Here is a 15,664-nt window from a genome sequence, read left to right as displayed (position 1 = left end):
AGTCTGTCTTTCTCTCTTAAATAAATATATATATATATATATATATATAGATATATGTGTATATCCCTTATCTAGATGCACTTCCGAATCTGCGTTTTAAGTTGTCCGATATATGTCTGTGATTTATTTTCACTCTCCTTCCAGTGTCAGTGTTTTCCAGCTTACCTACTAATTAGCTCAATTAGCGGACTCGATTCGGTCGCTGCAACCGCAGAACAATTTAAAATTGATAGCGTTTGCTCAAATAATTATATGTTATTATGTGGCACTCGGACTATTGTCGGTCACGCCCACCACTTGGCATTATTCCGCCCCTATTTGGCGAGCACTCTGCTTGCGCTTCATTTGCATTCCTGTTTCGGAGGCGGCGACTGAGCTCAAATTCAATTTGCATTGGCCAAAATGCATATTCGAGTGGTTCCCAAGAACCAAAGGCCAATGAGCTGTAACGAGCTCGTTAACGGGATGTCGCATCCGGCAGAAGGACTCTGTTCCGGACTCGGACTTGGGTCTGGGACAAGGACAAGGAGCCGCAGATGAAGTTGAACTCTGGTTTCAGGTTCCTGGCTCCTGCTCCTGGAGCTGGGACCAGCAGCTATGCCAAAAAGTGTGGGAGTGAGTGACTGTCATAGGCCAATGTCGGTTGTTTTGGCAGCTTTCAGTTTCACTGAAAAAAATCAAGGGTTATTCTATATACTTGTATATATTTTTATACCCTTTCAGGGTATTTTCATTTCAATCAGAAGCTTGAAACAAGAGAAGGAATCATTTCCGACCCCATAAATCATATTTATTATTGATCAGCATCAACAGAAGAATAGATCTCGCCATATCCGACCGAAAAAAATGTTGTTAATTTTTTCAAAATTTTATAAGGGGTTACATCGTTAAAATTATCAAAATTTTGATAAAAAATTTAATTTTTTTTAGGTTGTTAATAAGGTATGCAGATTTGTTAAGCTCCAAAAAACTAAGAAGGGGGCGATTTCTGAATTGAAATTAATGCATTTTTGACAAAGTTATGAGATTTCTAAACATTGACTGTCCTAAAAAATATGATATAAAAATCTATTAAAAAAATATATGTATCAAGTAAAAACTTTTAATCCTTAAAAAAAACTAACACAGGAACAAATTAAACGTGGTATGCAGATTTGTTAAGCGCCAAACAACTAGCACAGGAACGATTTTCGAATTAAAATTAAGGCATTTTTGACATAGTTTTGCGATTTTTAACCTTACGTTGTCCCAAAAAATATATATTCTTGATCAGCATTAACAGGCGAATCGATCTAGCAATGTCTGGTAGAAAATTAAATTTTTGAAATTTTATCTCAATTTTATAATTTTATCGTGAAAAGTGTCTACAAATTTGAAAAATTTTAAAATTTTTTTAAATTTTAAATTGAGTATGCAGTTTTATTAACCTAATAAAAACGAACATAGGACAGCATTAAGGCATTTTTGGCTAAGTTATGAACAATTTAGGATACCAATTTCCTGATCCAATTTCATTTTAAAGATATTTAAATTCCGACTTTCCTTAGTTACTTTAGTTATTATTTATTTTAATTTATATATTTGTATATAGTTTTTCAAGTGTTTTCTCTTCACTTTTGAGATGATTAAGACCGTATTTTAGTTTGTTTTTAATTACAGCCAGAAGGATTTTAACAGTGCACAGTGCAAAAAAAAGACCGAGCTTAGGGTAACATTAAATAAATCATAAATTCCAAATAAAGGATATTATAAATATTCTATTATTCTCCGTAGAATAAACATTTGCCTCAAATAGTTTTATAGAAATAGGAATTTTTCGAACATTAAAAACTTGATATATGAATTCAAACTTGTATATTAAGTAAATTGCTTAAGAAACCTTCGAAAAGGGACTGATAATATTATTACCCCTTAAAGAATATCCTTAAAAGATTTTCATTGTGTAAGGAGACCCCGACCTATACCTCAGTCTCTCTCTCTCTCTCTCTGGGCTGTGAGCCAAGCTGTTTTGGCGGTTTGGCACAGTGAGTAAACGAACGGGCCAATACTTGTAAGCGGCTTACTGCCAAACATCAGCAACAAGCCGCAGTGGAACAGCGCGCCCAGCCACAACAGGCAACAAAAGCTGGCCAAGAATAAGGAGCAACAAGCCAGAGCTTGGGAGAGGGGGAACTGAGACTGGGGCGTAGCCAAAGCCGCAGACCAAGTCAGCAAAACAACAGCAGCGGCGAAGCCAATAAATCAAAATGTCAAGATGATGGCCTTTGAAGTGCTTTCAAGCTGACTGAACGCTGAAGGTGAAGCTTGAGCTGAAGCTGAAGCTAAAGCCAAAGATGAGGTGAGAGCTCAAATGAAAGATGAGGGGAAGTGGGCCATGGATGGTAGTGCGCCATCCATCCATCCATCCATCCATCCATCCATTCATTCTTGGCAACAGCCAACAGACGTCGCTTAATTTCGCCTCTCTCCAAGCTTGGGGAAATGACAAATTAAATGACAAGAACTGTCAGCTCAGGATGCCGACATTTAGTTAGCCTCAAGCTTAACACACACACGGCCTCCTTGCTCTTCTGCCCCCTCCCGCTACAATTCCCTTCAGGTGTAGCTAAACATATTGATTGTGGTTAATGCTTTTAGGCCTTGGACAACGCGGCGGATGAGTGATAAATGCAACACAAGGGGAAAGGAAATGGGTACAAGTTGAAAGAAAAAATTAAACAAATATTAGGGGTTGCCGGAGATGATAAAGAGAAGGTATTTCAATAAATAAACTTCCTTATTAATGGATTTATCTATGAGTTAATCAGACTTGTACAACATGGCGTATGAGTAATAAATACAATGAAGTCAAAGGAATATGGGTACAAGTTAGAGGGCAAAAAAATGCATTAAATATTATTGGTTAAAGGAAAAGATGAGGGAAAGGAAAAGGTATTTAAAAAGTGAACTCCTTCATTAATAGGCATATCTTTGAGTTAACAATACTTGTACAACAGGTCGTATGCGTGATAAATGCAACAAAGGGAAACGGAAAATGGGTACAAGTTGAAAGAAAGAATTAAATAAGAGAGAGGGTATTTAAATAGATGAACTCCTTTATTAATGGATTTATCCATGAGTTACACTTTTACAACGTGGCGAATACGTAATTAAGGTAAAAAAGGAAGAGGGGAATAGATACAAATTAGAAGAAAAACTTAAATATATTTTAAAAGTGATAGCTTTGATAGAAAAGCATAAAGAGAACGTATTTATATAAACAAACTCATAAAATAATGGGTATATTCAAGAGCTAAACACTTTCGTACAATGCGGTGTATACGTAATAAATTCAATTAGGAAAAAGTTGAATATATACAAACTAAAAGAAAAAATTAAATAAATATTAAAGGTAAAAGGAAAAGTTCAGGAAAAGGTATTCAAATACATTAAACTATCTCATTAATAGAGACAACGTGTCGTATGTGTAATAAATGCAATGAAGGTAATGATGTATAAGTGAAAGTTAAAAGAAAAACTTAAATAAATCTTAAAGATAATTAATTAGAATTTAATTTAATTAGAAAAGATAATGAAAACTTTTTAAATGAACTAACTCCCATCTTAATGGATAAATTTATAAGCGAACCGCAATCGTACAACGTGGCGTATGAGTAATAAGTGCAACCCAAGGGAAAGTTGTATAAGTACAAATTAGAAGAAAAATGTAAATAAATTCTAAAAGTAATAAGAAAAGCTATTTAAGCTGTTTAAATAAACAAATTCCCATATTAATGATAATGTTTATAAACTAACCACAGTTATACAACGTGGCGTATGAGTAATAAATGCTAGGAAGCTAAAGAAAAATAAGTACAAGTTAATAGAAAAAATTAAATAAATATAAAAGGTTATAGAAAAGGATAAAACGATGGTATATATTTAAAGAAACTCCCATATTAATGGATATATATATATATACTAACCCACTCTTGTTCAACGATGCGTATGAGTAATAAATGCAACCTAAGGGAAAGTCGTATAAGTACAAGTCACAAGAAAAAATTAATAAATATTAAATAGAATAGAAATAGATAAAGAAGAGGCATATCAATAAACAAGCTCACATATTAATGGATATATCTTAAACCTAATCACACAACATGTTGCACAACATGTCGTATGAGTAATAATTTGCGGCAAAAAGACCCCAAGCCCTAACTAAAAGGTTATTGCAATGTCTCTTAATAAATATTTAGTGCATTTGAAAAGCACTTTACAATACATAGTTTCGCATATAGGCTAGTTAGTTTAACCTCTATTGTTGGCCATGTTTGTGGGTTAATTTATGGCCCCCAGACGCACGGTCGAAAGTGCATTCCAAGTGTGCCTTTTTTTATGGCCCAGTTGGCAATAAAAACCTGGGCACTATATCAACGACAAGCCGAAAATCAAATGGAAAACAAATAACAATATGACTTGAAGGAAAAGTGGAAAAGAGGGAAATTTTTACAGAATATTTTCCATGAAAGGATTGCAGAAAATGTTTACTTGTTGTTGAACTATATTTAATTTATTTAAGGGTTTGAGTTTTTGACTTGAATAACTTTTAAAAATAATAATTTCAAGTTTAATATAATTTTCATGTATCTTTTAAGCTCTTGAGAACTTAATTCGCTTTTAATTTTTCAAACACCATTAGTTAATTTCTTAATTGCCGCCCCAAAGTGGGCGTGGCAATAGGCTTTGAAATATCTGACAGCATCTCCTTGGGTGGCCATCATTTTTCTTTTGCCTCGTTTACTTCGGTTTGCATTTTTCCTTTGCATATTTATGAGGGCGGCATGAGGCGAATGAAGTAAAATCGTGAAAAATGAGGGAAAATCAAACAGGAAGCATTGAACGCCATCGAGTGGAGGTGCTTATCTCTCGGAAAGGAAATGAAAAAATAAAGAAAGCAGAAAAATATAAGAAAAAACACAGACTTATGGCTTTGGTAACAGGAAAATGTTAGGAAAACCTTAGACTTTAATAAATATATTAAATCAAAGTCTTTTCTAAATTGAGTTTAAATATTAAATAGATATTTTAAAAGTTTAACATTGTCTTAAATGATTTTCCAAGTATTCAAATTATTTGTTTACTGGAAATTATATTTCAGTAAAGTGTTATTGATTGATTTAATGATTCTTACAGGTTAATTGCCCATAAATGATACCATAAATAAACCCAAATATTACTTAAAATATTACTCATACCTTAAAGTGAAACGATTATTACAAAAATGTAAATATTGAAATACAATTAAAATCTTTTCTCAACATGTGAAAGCCGTTAAATAGTTTTTGTGCCCATTTTGTAGTTATTTACACTTTGTTGCTTTCACTTTTCACTTTTCTATTTGTATTTTTTATTACTTTTTCTAAGAAGCATAGAGCGAAATTGTTTAATAGCTATATTAAAATATATATTTATAAGAATATTTTTGATTTTTAACTATAACTTCCTTAGGCTTCCCTTCAAAACTTTTTAAAAATGCTAAAAAGGCATAGAATTTCTTACAATTTCACTTTAGCAACTAGAAAATCTTTATGCAGCTTCTTGTTCGCAGCCTTTGTAAGGATTTTAAGATACATTTTAATTTATATAGTCCTTCCAACTTTCTGTTCCCTTCTTTCCTACTTCCTTATTTATTTCAATTTTATGCCCTTTGTCTTTTGCTGTTTCGATTGCCTCGGAGAAATGTAAAAAAAAGGATGAAAATTCCTAGGAATGGAGATGAGCAGCAGTGTCCAGGGGACAGGATTTTCCTAGGGGATAGTGTGTGTGTTGGTGGGGGGGGGGTAAGGTCGGGTGTTGAAAATCTGCCGCAGATGCCGAATGCCGAACGCCGACTAACGGTGAATGCCGAACATTGAGCACGTGTTCGAGTCGAGCTTCCCGCTGAGCAACAAATGCCGACGAGCCGACAGCCTTTCGCAGCCGAAGTCGAAGCCTCAGTCGCTGTTAACGTCTCTGCTGCAGTCGACGTCAGCGTCAACGTCGCCTGTTGAAATTTTCGAAAAAATTCAGCAGCAGCGTCATTGGAAATTCGAAAAAGCTCGAAAGAAAAGCACTTGGGAGGAAAATGCTTTTCGAGCGGAAAAGCTGTCAACGAAACTTGTTGCTAAATTAAGTTTTGTTTTCTTTTTTTTGTAAGTTTTTAGCCATTTAGTTGGGTTTCAATACCATTTACCGTTAGCCATAAACCATAGCCGATTCTAGTTCAAAAAGATTTTGAAATATTTAGTTTAAAAAATTTACATTTAGAAAAGCTAAATAGAAAAGACTTACAGGCTAAGAACAGCATACCCTAAACCCATGGAATGTGGCTTCTTTATACAACCGATTATAAATTATAATCTTTAACTAATACAAGAAATTATTGGATATTTTTGGGTATTAAGGATAAAGTTGTTAAAGTTTTCCTTAAGCTTAAAAGCGAACCACAGATGGCGCCTGGGTGTTAGTTCTTCATGTTCTCTTTTAACTTTGTCATTTGACCTTTGACGTCATCGTTGCAGAGCTTTACCTCGATCTACGGATAAAGTGTTGAGGTGTGTATGTCTGTGTGTGTGTGTGGGAAAAGCCTAAGCTTCACGTTTTTCTTCCGACGTCACAGTAATAATTACTAAAAGAAACGGGGTCACCGCAGGGAGGTTCAGCATTTTAAATGCTATTCCTCTTACTTACTTGGTGTCTTTGTTTTTTAGCTAATAATTTGTTACATACTTAAGAAGAAAAATTATATAAATTTAAGGATAGAGTTATAGTGCTGCTTTTTGTCTATAATTTAATGAACAATTTGTGCATATTTAATAAGTAAATTATACAATTTAATTATATAAGATTACTATTTATACAAATATCTAATAAATATCTTTTTATTTTCTTTTCTTTGCAGGTGAGTAACTCTGTTAAATATCTGAAGCTTAAGTCAATTCTGTCAAGCAAAGGTTTGGGATCTTAATAATTAATTCTTTTATATATAAAATTATTAAAAATTATTTAAAACAAAACCATAAACTCCCCACTGGCCCACTTATTGGGCACATAATTTATTTTACATATTAATTAAACATATATTTAAAGCGCAATTTCTTGAATTTGATGTCGAAAAGTTTTATGCTTCGACAATCAATCATTCTGCTCGTCAATCACTCGGTCATGATTAACAGCAGTTGATTTAACACTTGCAAAACTATAATTTAAATATTTGTGTGTATGTTACCATTTTTATTTATTTCTTTGGCACAATGAAAGCAAACTAAAATGCCAAAAATTCTCAATTAAATGCGAACGAATAAAGCAAAGAGGCTGCGGCTTATACGCTTGGCAGATGATGATCCATTCGGATGATCCATTCACATGCAGATCCATCATCGGCGCTGCTCTTGCGATTTTTCACTGAGAGTTTTCCCCTTGCAAAACGCTTTTCTTTATATGTATTTTTTTGTTGTTGTTGTTATACGCGGGAAACATCAACGGCAATCAATCGGTGCAAATGAAAGGCATTGCCAGGAATTGTTGGTATGGTGAAAATGCATTAAAAATATTTCATTCGCGGAAAAATTCACCCACTATGTCTGGGGATAAAAAGGAAATGCGAATGGAAATGGGATTAGAGAGCTTAAAAAGCAAGCAAACTTGTAAGAACTTATTGTTGTGGTATTAAATAGTAAATAATAATGGTATGATATACCAAGAATATAGCTAGAAAAATATTTATGAAAATTCTTGAATAATATACTAATAATAATACCATATTATTAACATGTTAGGGTGTCTGCCACTTCGTTTCTTATCTTTTCGATAGCTTTTTCATAGCTTTTCTCTCATTTTTTTCTTTTTTATATTCTTTTTTAAACAAATAAAGGGGCGCATTAAAAAAAAGATATTGTCGACAATTGACGAAAACAGGGCAGAGCCATAGTCTGCTCTTTACGCAATCTTTCCACTTTGCCTCTTTGTGAGTGAAGTGAAAATGAAAATGAAAAACCGAGTGAAGGTCGCCGAGTGTGTGTATTGTGACGCTATAAACGCACTCTATATATATGATATATATTCTGAATATGTTTGTATCTTTTTCCAATGAAATTCATTCACTTCATCATCCGCTAAAGATTGAGTATCTCACGGTTCGCCTGCTGCTTTGTATCCCATGAATGCAAATACACAATATATTTATGATCGATTGAAGCTGTGCAGGAATTGCAATTTCCAATTGCGTCGGAAGAGCAAATCAGCAAATATATATATATATATATATATATATATATATTGGAAATTGCATGGGGGAAAGTGGGAAATTATTGTTTTGTATTGTGAATCGATTTCAACGGTTTGCATGTCATTTGTGTAATCGATATTTCCCCTTTAGACTCCTGTTTGTTTGTTTGTTTTCTGGGTGGCCCTACATTCCACTTGTTGCTACTTGGATCTTTCGAGGGTTCCACCGCCAAGGCCGAGGCCAGGCATCCGCTTTCCCGCTTTTCCACCCATTTCCCTTCTACCTATTTTCTCACTCTTTCTGTTTGACGAATGCAATTGGAGAATGCTTCACAAGAAGCTTCTTGGCCATGGCACTAAGTGATTGGTTAACGATTTCGGTGAATAGCTCGGTTTATGCGTCAAATTAATACTCGAATTGGATTAGAATTTGATTTAAAACTGAATAATTTGATGTATTAGTCAATACTAATAATAAAATTAATAATAATTAAAATTATTTGATCAAATATATATTTATGGTTGGTAAACAACTCGTTTATGCGTCACTCTAACTCACAAAAAGACTTACATTTAGTTTCTTCACTAAATAAGTTCTTAAATAATAATAATAAATTATACATCAAATATTTGTATAGGTAACCTTAAAGTTATTTTATTAGATCTATTTCTATATTGTTATTAATCATAAATATTTTACTATCTTGTTCGCATTTTCTTGCCACACATAAACAAAGCAACAAAGCAGGATCGTCGCAGGCCGTTGACGTTGCAAACAATTTGCGTGAAAAACACTTTGCAAACGCGCATACATGTCCGTCCACACAGACGGACAGGGAGACGGACGGACAGATGGACAGACGGAGCACTCACCCACACTTCCTTCACTTGGGGAAAATGGCTACAGTAGATATTGCTTATATGACGTATTAGTTTCAATCAAAACTGAAAAATTGTTTGACATTTGACGCATAATTTTCCACACTATTTAGTTAAAATTTATGGCCGCTTGTTTTTATATTTATTTATAATTTATGTATCATTTTTTAAATTGGAGAAACATCCATAGCAACAATTAGATGATTAATGCTGGGTCTTTATGGGTTTACCTGAGTTTTTATTTTAAGGTTTGTTTGTGGATTTGGGAAATAAGTTTAAGAATAAGAATTTATTTTGAAATTAATGAGGTTTTTATTTATTTATAGATAAGGGTTAAAGTATTTGGAAGCATTATCCGAAATAGGTTTTAAAAAGGTTTAAAGTTTGTACTTTGAACAAGATCATGTATTTTCTTTAAAGATTTCGACATATGTTTATATAATATATATTTAATATATTAATATTTATATTTATTATATTTTAATTAGTATTTTTTTAAGGTTGTTAATTATTAATTTATGCCTTTGTACCCACTTTTATCCACTGTATTCTTATTGGCACATAGGCTGGACCTCAGTCGCAGTCGCAGTCGCAGTCGCTGCCTCTGCTGGCGCCTGTTCCCCTTAACTCCTCCGCTCTCCCCTTTTTGGCCACCCCTGCTCTCTCTGCCGGCTTCGCTGCCAGCGTCGGCAGAGCTGCGAGGCCGGCGAGCAGAGGTGATCTTCAGTACCGCGCACGCCGGTGATCGCTTCGCACTTGTTTCCAACCCCCCTAAAAAAAAAAAAAACCAAAGAAAAGCCAAGAAATTACGCAGGAATTACAAAAGAAAATCTCAGAAAAAAAGGAGAAGAAAAGTTACAAGAAAAGAAAAGGAACAACAAGAGAAATAAGTGCAAGAGATCGTTGTAAACCCCTCTTTAAAAAGGCATCGTCTGTGCGTGAATGCAATTTTTGTTTTTGTGATCAGTTGAGAAGTGAAAAGTGAAAAATCCAAGCAAGAAAATGATGTGAAAAGTGTCGCGTTGGTCGCTGCTTGTTTTATTTTCTTTATTGTTGTTGGTGGTTTTTTTTTATGCGTTTTGTTGTTGTCATTCTCGTTGATGACGTTGTCACTCCCGCACTCTCTCTCTATCTCTGTCGCTATATATGTTTCTATCTCTCCCTGTCTCTTTCCTGGCAATGCTTATTTTTTGAAATTCTTGATTTTTTTGAGTGTTTTTTTTTTTTTGGTTATTTCATTTTGTTTGCTGTTGCTATTGTTGTTTTTGTTTGTGTGTGTGTAAGAAATGTGAAAAATGTGTGCGACAACTGTGGTGGCTGCCCCGCCCCCCCAAAAACCGCCACCCCTGTCTCTCTCTGTGTGTGTGTGTGGAAAAAACGGCGGCCAGCAAAAAACAAAAAACAAAAAAAAAACAAGTGAAATATAAATGAAAATTGTTTCGTTTCATTTCTTTTGTCATCTGAATATAAATAAATATATATACGTAGACGTCTGTCTATTTGTCTCCCCATGCAAAACCGGAATATATATATGTACATCGGCTGATCTCTATATTCATATGCCACCAGATTTATATATACACGCACAGCAGACGGAAAAACAATCAAATTGTTAATAATTATTATAATAATAATAATAGAAAAGAGTATAAAAACGAGCAAGGAGCCAAAGTGCACGTGCACTGTGAGAAAAAAGTGTGGAGTAGGTCGATGAATGGATCGCCTGCATGGCCCACATTACGACGACGCACGGCAGCTTAAGCCAAGCGCCAAGGTAAGCGCGATCTCCCCTTTTTTGCGTTACGCCGCCCCTGCCTCAGCCGCGCCGCTGCTGCTGCCAACATCAACGCCGCTGCTCCAGTCGCCGTCGCTGTCTGCGCTCCACTATTTTCTTTTTTTCTTGATTTTTTGTATTGTTTTTTTTTATGGATCCATGGACCTATATCCCGTGGTATTATCGTTTAGGGGAACGTGTCTTTAATGCCCGTCACTCATTTAGTTGGGGAAATATGTTTTATCTATATACTGTTACTGATGGGTTATGATTTGCATAATGTTTAGGGTTTATTCCTCTATTTTTGGTTTATATTTAAAAGAAATTATGAATTTTTGATATTTTCCATTTATTTTGTTTTTGGTTTTGGAGTGTTTTCTTTAGATTTTGAATATTTATAATTTCAAAGTCACAAATAGCATGTTTACTTTTTAACTTCCTTTTTTTAATTATTAAAATTTTTTTTAATTGTAATATATACATAATTTATGATTTCTTGTGTTTTTTCCATGCAGGGTATTCTAAATTTAGTAAAAATCTTATAAAGCTGTGAAGGAGTAATTTCCGACCCCATAAATCATATATATTCTTGATCAGCATCATCAGACGAATCGATCTAGACATGTTCGGAAGAAAATTTTTTTTTAATTCTTTTCTTAAAATTTTATAGGTGTTGCAAAAATTATGAAAAATTTGAAAAAAAATTTTAAATTTAAAAACTTTTAAATTGAGTATGCGGATTTATTAACCTCATAAAAACTAACATAAACACGATTTCCGAAGTGAAATTAGTGCATTTTTGGCAGAGTTATGACTTTTTTAAATGTTTGATTTGTCAAAAAATTGCCATATAAAAATATCGATAAATATCGACCCAAATATGGTATTATAATTTTAGTCAGAAGCTTAAAACACCGTGAAGAAATCATTTCCGACCCCATAAATCATATATATTCTTGATCAGCATCAACAGACGAATCGATCTAGACATGTCGATATTAAAAAAAAAACAAAATTGAAAATTTTTCAAATTTTATAAGGGGTTTACATCTTTAAAATGATGAAAAATTGGACAAAAAAGATTTATTAACCTCATAAAAACTAACATAGGAACGTTTTCCGAAGTGAAATTAGTGAATTTTTGGCTAAGTTATGAGATCTTTAAATTTTAATATGTTAAAAAAATGTTCATATAAAAACATTGATTAATATTAATTAAATAAATTCGAATATTTTATGCTTAGTTTTGATGGATTTCCGATACGATCCTATAATTAAAGAACAAACTGAAAAGGTATATAATCGTTGTCTTCCCGAAGCTAGTTTCATTTCTTGTTATATTTTATAACAAGCTTATAATAATTTATTAAATACTTTAAATTGTTTTGATGTATATTTATGTGTAGTATTTTCAAATAAAGCTTTCTGCTTTTATGCCATTTTTGGTTTCATTTTGGGATTAATAACCCCTTGTATGATATAATACTCCCCTGCATTTCTGATCGTTTTATATAGATATATATTTATTGTGTTAGCCACGCGCTTTGGTTAATCATTCTTTGTCTGCCATTCTGCATTTAAATTTGGTTTTATTATTTTCTAAATATTTACTTTGGAGCGAGAATTTAGAATCCGACGTTTACGACTCATGTCTGCAGGTGCCTCGAGAAGGTGGATAATAAATTATCAATGGGGAGAATTACTATATATATATCTAGATTTTCTTCTGCTTTAGTTAAGTATAAGTATTTATTATTTATGTTTTTCCCCTTTTTTTGCTTTTGTGTTTTATGCTTTAAACAAGTATTTTTCTTTGTTGCTGTTGCCATCGATTGGCTTTGCAACTAATTAACGTGTTCCAAAAGCGCATATGCCATGCATTTGTGTTCACTCAAGGAGTGTAGAGGGTGGAGAGAGGGGGGTGGACAGGTGATGATTATTAAGACGAAGGGTCAACCTTGGCGGCGACTTAAAATGCGCTAACATGTGCGCTCCCATGTCTCCCGGGTCTTAGGCCCCCTCATTTTCCTCTCTCTCATCTTCTCGTTTAAACATAATTTTTGCTCTTTGTCCCTCTCTCTCTCTCTCTAGTTCTCTTTCTCCTCTCTTCTCTCTATGTCTCATTCTGGGTATTAAGCCCTCTCTTTCTACACTGCAGTTCGACTCTTCTCACTTGCATTTCCGGTTAAGAGCCAAGGTTCACCCCGTTTGAAAATTAAATTAGAAAGCATGACTGGAATTCTGACGTTAAAGTGGGCTATATAATACACTATCTGAATGATCGGTTAATATATATAAGAATAATAATATATTATAGATAATACAAGTTTCAAAAGGAAAAGTAATGCCATTTCTTTCGGGAAGAGATCTCTGTTAAATTTCTGTTCTGAACTCAAATTAAAGTTAATTAGAAGTTAAATTCATTAATAAGGATCATTGACTCTATCTATGGTATTATTGATGTTTGGTGAAAGTAACATCCATTAAATTGATATATTAATTAACCTACGGTTCATTGTATTTATCAGATAAACTATTTACATGCTATAAAAATTTGTAATTAACCAGCTGTTAATTTTAATCATGAACTAAAGAGATTTTGGTATAAGCCTAAAATGCCTTAGAATATTTAAAACAAAGTAACAATAAATTTAACCGTTTCTTAGTATACATTTAAATAAGTCACTGTTAAATTTAAGTAACCAGAAAATCAATTTAACCCCAGTTTAAATAATATATGCTTGAAAACCTTAAAAGTTAAAATGAAATCAAAAATTAAGTAAACTTATGGCTTAAGCTAACAGAGATTTAAACTTAACTGAAGAATTAGGTAAACTTACAGTTTAAACTAACTAACAGATATATAAATTTAACTGCTGGTTATATGATATCCATGAAAAACATTAAAACAAAGAGTAACCACCGGTTATATCGAACAGCAGCTTTAGGAATCAAGAGTATCCTTTTGAAAGGGTATAAAGATCGTTGCTCACTTAGTATGGGGATGGGTCAACTACCATATGCTTACGGGAGATTTCACAAAACAGAGAGAGAGAGAGAGAGAGAGAGAGAGAGAGAGAGGGAATCTTTCCAACTAGCACCACCCGACCCACCTGACCCACCTGACCCACTGTGGCCATGCTTTCCCCTCAACGCTGCCGCCACTCTCAAGTGGCGCGCGCGCCCGTTCACATCGCACCCACAGTCGCCACTGGCTCTCGGATTTGCCCAGGTGGAGACGCCTTCGCCCAGGTGGACTTTATTGTGTCGCGTGCGCGGTGGGGCAACCGAAAATTCACAAAGCTGGTGTCTGGAATTATGCATGCGGCGCCCACTGTGCGCTCGCCGGCCGAGATGCGTCACAAGAAGAAGAGGTAGAAGAGATTCTCCCAAGATTCTGCGGATGCTTTCCCATTACGGGGAAATGCATTTTAATTTCTATTTATGCAAAATTCAATTCAATATTTTTTTTACCCACATTTTTTTTTTCGTTGTGTGTGTGCGTGTGTACTCTGTGTGTTGTCACAATCGAAACGATTTGGATTTGGATTCGGATTCGATTATTAATAATGGATAATGCCGGCAGGCAAAAGCAGTTTGTCATGCAGGATAATTTCAAAATGATGTAAATATGTGACATGATTTCTAACCACAAGTGAAAGCTAGCTGTATCTTTGTATCTGTATTCTTTAATCTTTATTTATTTATAATATATATCTTTCTCGGAACCGCTTTCCCCTAGAAACAATGCTATAGCTTATTGAGTTTGTTTGCTTTCCTTTTTTCATTTTGTAAAAGTAGTTTTTCTTGAAAGTAAAATTTACTGATTAAAAATAATATTTCCTTCAGCTTAAGTTGGTTTTAAAGGTATGATTGTTAAGCCCTAGAAAAGATTTTCATAGAAACAGTGATTTTCTTGCATTTTTTAGACTCTAAACCATTTTAAATATCCCAAATATTACAAAAAACCCTATTATATTAAAGAAATATAGTTAGAAAATATATATTAATAATTTTTCAAAGTTTTTTAACCATTTCTTTATAATAATAATTATGAATTTTATAAATACCCATAAATTTGCTAAGATTTAAAGGTTTTCCACCCCTAATTCTTACATGAAATCAAATTCATTGAAGACTGTTTTCTTGGATATTTTTGGTAGAACTATTGCCAGGTTTGTCCTGGATTCTTTTGTTGTTCTTTACCCCTTGGTTTTTTTTGTTTGTGGGGCAATTGCTAGGAGTTCATAGTTGGCAGTTGAAGTGGCAAAAGCGGATATGTTGGACGGCACGAAACAATCCCATCAGGCCAACTCTCCAACCGCTGCCTTTGATTGCCACAACCTTGACGTGAAGCGGAAATATTTGCCCAGCACTTTTCGCCTTTTTGGGTTTTCCTTATTTTTTGCTGCTTTCAGTCATTTTCCCCAATTGTGTGTTTTGCTTTCTTTTTGAGGTGTTTATTTATATATATATATATATTTATTTATTTCCACGAAGCATTTTTTAATTGATTTGCCTTTGTGTTTTGTTGTCGGCTTCATTGTGGCCATGACCAGTTAGCCGCAACAGAATTTCTCCGTAATTTCTTAGACTTTCCCTGCATTTCTCTTGGATTTCCAAGCACATACACGAGGATAGGGAAATGCCATCAATTTTTTCTTGCTATTCTTGTTATTTTTAGCATGCAAATCGTTTTGTCAGCCTTCAAGGCAGATGACTTTTAGAGGGGAAAGCCATCTCGATGAGATTTCCAGCTGGGCA

General features: G+C 33.9%; 1 protein-coding gene across 7 annotated transcripts in view; it reads left to right on the top strand.

Annotated features, from left to right (window-relative positions):
• The window catches only part of LOC110184297 (potassium voltage-gated channel protein Shaker), a 128,313-nt gene that overhangs the window by 21,232 nt on the left and 91,417 nt on the right, over positions 1–15,664 (top strand). For 2 of the 7 annotated variants that reach the window (XM_086836768.1, XM_086836767.1), the window contains exons 1-2: positions 14,047–14,274; positions 14,487–14,525. The exons of 3 other annotated variants lie outside the window; for them this stretch is intronic. In XM_086836768.1, coding sequence (XP_086692894.1) covers positions 14,219–14,274; positions 14,487–14,525 — 95 coding nt within the window. In that variant the 5' untranslated portion in view covers positions 14,047–14,218. Of the gene's footprint in view, positions 1–9,867; positions 10,901–14,046; positions 14,275–14,486; positions 14,526–15,664 lie in introns of those variants that run through there. 2 more of the 7 variants (XM_086836770.1, XM_086836769.1) reach the window with 2 other exon arrangements.

The sequence above is a fragment of the Drosophila serrata genome, unplaced genomic scaffold (genome assembly GCF_035046125.1).
Source record: "Drosophila serrata isolate PLE 108 unplaced genomic scaffold, ASM3504612v1 contig_293, whole genome shotgun sequence".
In the NCBI taxonomy this organism is placed as follows: Eukaryota; Metazoa; Arthropoda; class Insecta; order Diptera; family Drosophilidae; genus Drosophila; species Drosophila serrata.
Note: the sequence above shows the minus strand (reverse complement) of the source record. Positions and strands in the feature narration are given on the sequence as shown.